This window comes from Mugil cephalus, chromosome 1, assembly GCF_022458985.1.
Source record: "Mugil cephalus isolate CIBA_MC_2020 chromosome 1, CIBA_Mcephalus_1.1, whole genome shotgun sequence".
NCBI lineage: Eukaryota > Metazoa > Chordata > Actinopteri > Mugiliformes > Mugilidae > Mugil > Mugil cephalus.
The window spans coordinates 12,424,163-12,433,587 of NC_061770.1; the positions used below are offsets into that span (position 1 = coordinate 12,424,163).

General features: G+C 41.8%; 1 protein-coding gene across 15 annotated transcripts in view; it reads right to left on the reverse strand.

The window, feature by feature from the left end:
* Positions 1-8,985, reverse strand: part of LOC124996960 (membrane-associated guanylate kinase, WW and PDZ domain-containing protein 1-like) — a 90,211-nt gene extending 81,226 nt beyond the window's left edge. For 2 of the 15 annotated variants that reach the window (XM_047570431.1, XM_047570412.1), the window contains exon 1: positions 8,104-8,966. In XM_047570431.1, coding sequence (XP_047426387.1) covers positions 8,104-8,401 — 298 coding nt within the window. In that variant the 5' untranslated portion in view covers positions 8,402-8,966. Of the gene's footprint in view, positions 1-8,103 lie in introns of all 15 variants that reach the window. The other 13 variants (XM_047570421.1, XM_047570404.1, XM_047570539.1 and 10 more) reach the window with 11 other exon arrangements.
* Between the last annotated feature and the right edge of the window lie 440 nt (positions 8,986-9,425).

Below are 9,425 nucleotides of genomic sequence, written 5' to 3' on the forward strand. Positions count from 1 at the left end.
GTGCATGTTTCAGTAAATTATAATAGTTGATTTTATACTTTTACTGCAATCACCCCTCTATGCACAGTAACATGCTGTCTATTTGCTGTGAGCGTGAATATGAAACCGTAAGGACATGTGAACCGCACATTGTGTACCTCAGACATCCCTAAGGCTCTCTGTGTTTGCTGCTGATAATGTAACTTTAGTGCCATGGAGGAGTATCTCTTGACGAACCTACAGACACGGACATACCCTCCGTTATCATTTGCAGCATTCCTTTCAAGCTGAGGTCATTACAAACATTTAAACACTCCCCCCCCCCCAGAAATACACAGTCTAACATCCCCAGGCTCTTCCTGAAACACAGTTGAATCATTTAAGAAAAAACATTGCGTGTCTGCGTTTCCCTGTGGGGGTAACACCTGTTTACTACACTGGCAACATAATGCTCCCTCAAGTTTCCAGGAAATCACACAAACAAACACACACGCTAGTTTTTATTCTCCGTGGATCTTTCTTTATTAATCCAATAATTAACAAGAATCTAATCAGTCACAATGACTTCCCATCATGTTATGTAATCATGTTTTATACAACAGATTATATGATGCACGTAATTCATTGTCTTTTCTTTGCTGTGGAAGGTCCCCTTTATTCACACATCATCAAAAACAGTCCAATGTAGTTAGAAAACGGTTGGATGGATATTAAAAAGTTTCTATTATCCCATTTACATTATGACTAACTTGCAAACTATCAATGAGAAATGAGGATTCTTTGTTTTTGTTTGCATTTTTGTAAACGTTTTTGTGTAATTTGTCACTTACCAGAAAAAATATCGATATGGTAACATATCACAACACTTTTTCTTCCAAGAAATTAGAAATCATTTATAATAAACATAATAATAATAATGATAATAATAATAATAATTTTTTGACGCAATTTGTTCAATGAATTATCACTGTCATCCTGTGTACATATATACAACTTGTATTTTAAACTGCATTTAAAATTTCTCAGTAAACTATGTATCATAATATCGCAATAATGTATCATATTGTGACTCAAGTATTGTGACACGTATCATATCGTAAAGTCCTTGCCAATACCCAGCACTATTTGGTAGAATTTGCTTTGTCAACATTTCTTATACCATGTTGTATATTAATATTGGATGAATACTATTTATGATAATGCTAATATGAGTTCAGCTACACTATTCTCCCCTGTATGTAATTGTAGTATCACAGCTGCCTTAATGGCACAATGTGGCACATTTTGTATATAGTTTCTATAAAAACACAAAGCTCAAGTTTTGCAGCCTTTCAACATTGAGAAGCAAAATACTGAAACCAATTTATGCATACAGGTGTTTACCAGAGTAGAAACAATTATTGGTTAATCAGTTAGCTGCTGTGCAAAAAGTTTAATGACAACAATGGAATTTGGATAATCAGTGACTACAGTTTCTGCTCTGGTTTCAAGAGGGAATATTTTCTGGTTCACTATACACCGACCAGACATAACATTACGACCACATTTGTGATATTGTGTAGGTCTCCCTTGTGCCTCCAAAACAGTTGTGACTCATCAGAGAATGGACATGGGTCTTCTGAGGGTGTCCTGTGGTGTCTGGTAACAGGATGTTGTTAGTGGGGGTCTGGTCTAGGTGGGTGCTACGTGTCTGAGTAACATCCACACAAATGCCCAGTCGTGAAAGCTTCCCAGCAGAACATTGTGTTGTTACAAGATGGTCAATGTTATTAATGTCTACAGCTGATCGCTGCATGTCTCAATACTATAGGTCTCATTATAGTTACAAATTGTTCCTAATGTCATGAAAATGTGGGTTGTAGGGTAGAACCCAAATGCAGGACAAAGGAAGATGGGGCAGAGGTTCCAAACAACAAAAGGTATAACAAGAACAAAAGGCGCTGCAGGTGGCAGGAAGAATCCAAAAATCAAAAGGGATCCCGAAGACAAAAGCGAAATAACAAATGCACAGAAGAAACACATGGAGACTAAACCAGAAGACTAAACGACGTGACAGGGAACAAAGGGAAAGACAGGGCTATATACAGTATACACACAAGAGGGCCAAGGGATGATGAGACACAGGTGAAACAAATCAGGGCAATCACACGAGGAGAGACCAACGAGCAATGAAGGGAAAACACAGGAAACCAAGGAACTTCACAACAAAATAAAACAGGAAACTCCAAACTGGAGCTGTGACACCTAATTTCTTTTTCCCTTTAAGTCTTTCTTTTTTTTTTGAATAAAAGGACTAAATGATTAACTGGGAAAATAACTGTTAATTATTTGTTGATAATTAAGGATAATTAATGTACAATGTGTCCCTCAAACACATTGTTTTTGTCATAAAGGAAACCAAACTTCTATGATTTTAAATATCAAAAAAAAAAAGGAGTAGCTTTGGCAACTCTAGTAACTCTTTGCCTCAATAAAAAAAAGGCTTTTCATTTAATTTATGAAGCATCTGAACAAAGATTAAAAATACTGTGCTGTGGTAATGCACACGCAAAACACTGTTACATAGCCACAGAGAGGAAACAATGAAGGCCTCTCAGAGCGTCACATCCACAGTACTGATGGATGTTTCTTGTTAGCCCTCTGGCCTGCGATCCATCCTGACTTCATTGCTGCAACACCTGAGGCTCAGTCTGTGAATTACACAGCCATTTGTTGGAGCGTAAATGACACGAGCTGCGTGCAAGTGCCGGTACAGTTCCTTAGCTGGTGTGCTGCCACTTTAGGGGAGTCACTACAAATCCACCGTATAAGCCTCATACAGTATGCACACAAGCTAACAGCCTTTTAGACAGCTCCACTGAAGGCGTCCTCACCAACGTTTCTTATCACGTCAAACGAAACACGAAACATCTAAGAGGCCTCAACGGTGTCTAAAACACAGAGCTCGAGAAATGAACAGTGGATGGGGAAGTAAAAAGGGGAAAAAAAAGCAACGGGAACAGAGGGACGGAGGAACGAGCCTCTGACAAGTCTTTCAGGGGTATGCTTATATGCTGTCAGTTGCATTTAATCAAGACTGACAAAGTCTTCATGCTTAAGAAAATGCCAGCGTTCTGGGACGAGTTCGTCGCTGAAGATATCTGCGTGTCTCCAAAGCAACTGTGTCAGCCTAGTTAATCATGCACAAAAGCAGGAGACAGAGGAGCCTCTTAAGAGACACACAAACAAAGACGCAGAGATTAAAATCATGCTCAAATTAAACTTCCTTTATTTGTTTTAACTGTGTGCTGGTTAAAAGTGCAACTACCAAAAGGAATCAACTGTTTTTTTGTTTTGTTTGTTTTTTTTTTTCTCCTGTAGTCATAGAAGCCGCAACATCATGCTCCCCAGAAGGTGTGAATGATACAGTGATACAGTATCGGCGTCGGTTTGTAAAATGGCTCTCATTCCAACAGTCTCTCAGGCTGTTAGCCATTTGCAGGGCCAACATGGTTAGCCATTGTTTGGTGCCATCTGTGACTTATCTGAGTACTCCATATGGTACTCATGCCACGTTCCACTTACCTCGGAAGTCTGAGCTATGAATGACGTCACACCAGAGCTGAAGTCACAAAGTCTAGATGCCTCCTTTGTCACAGCCATTGTTAGCAATGCCAGCAATGAACAATGTATACTGTAGCTAAATATGAACACTGGATATTTCTACAGAATGTGGAAAGTACTGTGTGTACAACCTGTGTCCAATTTGTGTCCAGAAACTGACATTCAATCAACAGTCCTGGTTATTTGCATTCACCAAATCTGACTCATGAAAACAGAAGCAGCTCGTGCCAGTTAGCCCCTCTCCGTACAATAATATAAACTACATGTCAAAAGTTTGGATTCACTGAGAAAGCGTGTCCAAACTCCTAACTGGTAGTGTACAGCATGACACACTGACTTGCTCTCTTATCGTCTGATGGTGACTCCACCTTCTGCAGTTGTTTAAAGGCACTCAAGAACTGGTGCCTCCAGCTATTTATCAAGATGTGCTCCACTTCTACTATTTGCATAACAGCAGCGAATGGTTTATACTTTATAATGGAAAATGGGAAGATTGCAAATTTAGAACAATTCCCTTTGCTTCTCTACACTAAAACATACAAACTCAGCCCACATGTGCTCCAAGGAGATGGATAAGGACAAGGGAATCAGTTTGGGGATACCGCCAATGTCTGGTGTCAGTTATTAGTGAACATTAAGTTGACATACACTGCAAAAAAATGCATAAAATGACACCTGAGAGATGGGACTAATGTTAAACAAAACTGAAAATTTTATGTATAAAAGTCTGCATAGTTTCATCAGAGTGTTACAATGAACTCCTGGCCACCCGTCAGGAATGCCTGGCATTCAGCAGGCTGGCCACATTCCCTCTGGCTGGATTCTGTTCAAGGCAAGATCCAAAGACACCAGGGGGCGATTTGTCAAACACCTGGCCAGATCACACTCTCAATCAGCGCACCATAAACCCCCAGACCCTTTAGGTGCAGGAGGTTTTTGTGGTACACTTAAAAAGTAAACTCTGAACAAGAATGCCCATGTTGAAAAAAAGGTGTGAACAAAAGCTTTGTTCTTCATGTATTCCAGTCTGAAAGGCTCTCACTCAGTGCATTTACATGCACGTGAAAAAAACAAATTATTGCCTTAATTGGACTATAACAGGAGAACTTAAGTGCATGTAAACACGTTACTCCGATTTAATTTGGAGTTCTCATTATCCGATTGAGACACCAATGTGATTGGAATTTGTTTTTCCCCGGCATGTATACAGTGGAATCGAAGTTTTCAATCGGATAATCCATGTGCACATGCTCCACAGCCGCTGCGCTGGAGTGTGACCCCGGAACAAAAACAGCCAAGAAGCTAAACGGAGCCGCTAGAAGAACCGTTTGAAGGATATCGCGCAACTTATCTGCATCAGAAGTAGCGCAAATATTATGTACGAGATTAAAATATGTACTATTATCCCCATGGTTGTTGTTTGAAATGTCGGTCTGCTGCATGAACGACTGTTTATTATACAAAGAGACATGTATCGCCACCTAGTGTAGAGGAGGAGAACAGTTATTCGATTTTCTTGCTCTGCATGCAAACTGGGATAAGGACTGTAGTGAGATAGTCAAATTTTGAGCATAGCTTGATTAAGCTCTGCATGTAAACGCACTGAATGTCAATACAGGTCTTTTTATGACTATATGACATACAAACTTTGCACCTTCACCCGGAAACCACGTTACCCAGTTACTGGATGCTCCCTAAATATAATCAGGATGAAAGATAATGGCGATAAAAAGTTTCATCAGTGCACAGGATCCAACTGGTGACAACACATAACAGCTACACAGGTAGGTCGTAACATGACTGGAAGCACTCCCTCTTTGTACTTTAACCTGACTATTATGCCATACCATAAAACCATTTGTCTCTCACCTGGAATTTCATATTACTAAATCTGAAGTAACCCTAGCCCATCGTGGAAATAGAGCAGAAAATATGACCTGAGGGTGTTTCCATTGAATGTTTCTTTTGTATGCCTTTGAATGAGACAGTTTGTTTAAGTGTGAGGTACAGGTGTGAGGCAAAGAAACAACAAGAGGTGAAAGGGGCAGGTGCACGCTGTTGTAAAGAATACAACGAGAAGGTAGTTATTGTAATCTCTATCTTTTATCCACACGGCCAGAAGCTACAGCTGCACTGTCTGTGATGTTGACCTCATGGATGTGATCATAGTACCTGGTCTAACTTAGAGTCCCATCCCGGCTCATCGTGCCCTGTCAGCCTCCAAAGGGAGGCGCTCAGGAGGCATCCTCATCACAAGCCAGAACAACCTCAACTACTCCCTTTCGACGTCCATCTTGAATAAACATCCTTAAATCTACGTCACAAATGATCTGCACTTAGTACCGTGGTATTAGCCAAGGCTACATTACTGTGTTTCTCATTCACCGATTCACACAACAACAGCGGTTTGTTGTTACCATGGAACGTGTATGTGGAGGGGTTGTTGAGCAAACCGCCAACCCTGCCATCAGTGGACAACTTATTATAGTGAGTCATCGCATTTTTAAGGATTCTTAAGAGTCAAAGTATCCCAGTGAATTTAGTTGTTTGAACTTCCAAGGTTACATCGCATACTAGAGTTGCTAAAAGCTCATTCTGCATACATTTGTAATTGCCAGTTTGGTATTTAGGCAACAAAAAAACGTGGCTTATGTTGCAGCCAGCCATCACACTGCTGCATAGCAACATATTTGAAGCTGATATCCGATAAAGACAAATTACTGGAGGTAAGAGTCTGTGCCAGACTTTGAATTAGTCAGACTTATTCTACACCTTAATAAAAACCACAAATGAAAACCACAAGAGTGTAGTGTTCCATGTCCTCCCTGAATGCTCAGACTCCATTCAGTTGGTTCACCTTCTGCATTCCTCTGCGGGAGAAACACACCTGTAGGCACTAACCTTCCTACCTGCGCCCTACGATAGTGTTTCTAGTTATGGCACTGAGGCGATGTGGCCTCACGTAATAAGACCCGCGGTTCTTTGGAGAGAAAAGGACAGCGATCTGATCCGTCCCCACAGTCATCTGGTTTGGAACAGCTTGGCTCGCCACCCCTTACTGGTTCTGCCTGGGAGCTCAACAGACTGCTGGACACAATGGAGGTCTTGTGAGCTGGTCAGATAATCTAAGAATATCCCCCTCCTTTAATTAGAGACAAGAAGAACCTGCTGACTCATGCAAGAAACTAATGACGGACAGACCTGGGTATCCTTTATGTCTACGTTCAGAGTGTTGCAGCTTTCTTTGAAATTACAAAGTGTTTCCATAGGAGTAAGGAATAATAACAAAATGGTTTGTGAATATTAAAAATCTCCCATGACATGATGCCGTTGGGCTGATTGTAAGTCAAACAAGCGCCTGCTCTGCAAACACATGACAGCATTAATGCTGAGCTCTTGTCCCAGGGGCCGAGACTTCGGTTTCAGAGGTCAAACATTCAGCGTGCAGCCACTAATGGACATCCAGCACAAAGGAAAAAGATGCTACTCTGTCACTAAAGCACAGTTATATAACATGGTTAATGATTTCCCAAGAGTGGAGGCACTGCAGCTTTATCAAATATTGTGGACGTGCAAGCGAGAAATGAATGTGAGCGTGTTGGGAAAGACTTCTTCTGAGGTGAAATACACAACAATCTCCCTTTAGATTTAAATTTAACAATAACGTATTTTACTCAGGCATCACGGAATATCCGGATTTAGGTCGGATAATGAATCCTCAGTATAAAGTAGACAAAGGCAAAAGAAAAAATGCAAGAGCTAAAGCTTCAGTCAGAGGCTGTGTCCCTCTCCGCAGAGCGACGCAGACCTTGGACACTGGGTCAAGCTCATCCAAAAGTGAATACTTCCAAAAGAAAAAAAAAACTGCTGTCCACGAGTACGTCTCACTCCCTTATGTTCCCCTCGGTTTGCATGAACACGCTCTTTTAAGCAAATAAGTTCAGCTGAACTGTGAAACAGATGAGTGAATCTAGGATACTGCTTCTAATCTCAATTCATTTTATGAACAGGTGACCCGAAAGTCTAGGAATTTGTAGCCGAAATGCAATTTTAAACATCTGTAGAAATAACAAGACACATAATGTGAGAGTGGAAGTTAGCCTTAAGATGGAGAAAGTATAAAAAAATGGGGGGTTTCTTTTCTTAATCAACATGTCACCGAAGCAAACTGGCACTATGCTGTGCTTGTGTGTAAGTGTAAGTGGCCTAATCCGTGACCCTGCAAGTTTGACCCAGAGTGGCTTTAGCAATGTTAGACAAACGAGGACAGGATGACTGTCAGGGCAGCTTCATGTCAAAGTCTGAGAAAACTCCAGGCGGTGTGGAGGGAAGATGAGGAGCAGCAGCAGCAGCAGCAGGACTCCTCACTTCTCTCCCTCATTCTCTGTCTGTGTACTTGTGTATAATGTTGTGCCACATTGCAATTATAAAAAACAAAACTTCCACTGGGATTTGTAAACACCTTTGTACTTAATCTTTACAAACAATTCCGTCATATTCCATATTTGGGGCCTGTCTTACCTTGACGAACGGTTTTCAACCTGACGGGAGCTTTGCAGCATTTCATCAGAGTATAAATGTCATAAAGGGGTAATCCAGACACAGAAAGGCCCTCGACTTCCAGGAGGAGCTCCCCTTCGTAGAGTTTACCGTGCTGATAAACCATAGCATCCTCTCTAACTTGCCCGATGTATGCAAACTCTCCATTCTCCGCTCCCCCGCGCAGATCCACGTTCAGCTCCCCGTACGCGTCCCGGAGGACCGCGCACTCGTTCACTTTGGTGATCCAGTGGTTCTTCTTCTGAATGACTTTTGACATGGTGATTAACGTCCAAACCAAACCCGTTAAATCCGACGAATGGCGCGAAGATCGGACGACTCATACCACACAGGTTGTCCCACCAGAAAGAAAACTTCTTCGGGGTGTTTTGGTCCGAGTTGGAAGGTTTTCGCTCTTCTCCTGAAGCAAGACATGCTGCTCCCAGCGCACAGAGTAGATATCCCAGTGGATTAAAATCCAGATTGTTGCTGCTTCTGCTGTTGTTTCCGCATCTTTAACAACAACACACGCTCTGATTCCTCGCAACGGTATCTGATCCGCTCCCAGATTGCCCGCTTGACATTCAAAACGCTCTCCTCCTCATTAGTCTTCTAGTTCAGACCGCTTCCGTTTGGCCGCTTTATCTTTTTTTTAACTTTCCACGCGGAGAAAAATTGTCACTTCTCCCACCAGCAGGTTCAGCTTTTCGCGCAAGTGGCGGCGCCTTTAAGCAGGTAACACAAGTTCATCCTATTTGCTCCTGCGCTGGGGATGGAGACAAGTAGTGGAAGCGGGGCGCATGCGTCCAGCTGCTACTCCACGAGGAAAATCCGACCCCACCCCACACCTACCGGGTCCTGGATTGAAGCTCCTCCCCTACCGACGGCCAGCATGCGTTTCCAAACGGATTACATCGATATCTACCTCTTAATCCCGAAGGGGACGGCGGGGGGTTGTCTTTGGTCATAAATAATGAAAACACACAGCAGGGAGCGGTTCTATCTGGGAGGAGCTGCAGATTTAGATTTAAGATCCTCGACGAAGTAACAACTATGTGACACTTATTTAAGTCAAATACCCTGTATGTGCACACATAAATAATAAAGCTGATTCTGATTCTGTAAAACTACAACAATACCAGCCCATCTAACCCATCAGACCTGATTAGAAACAAACGTCATCGTTCCAAATTGTTACTTAACAAAAAGTGCATAAGTATTAGGCTCTTTGCACTGTGTACTTGAACATGTAACACTGAAATAAAGTACTCAAATCTATTTGACTCATTATCATCAAAATTTTA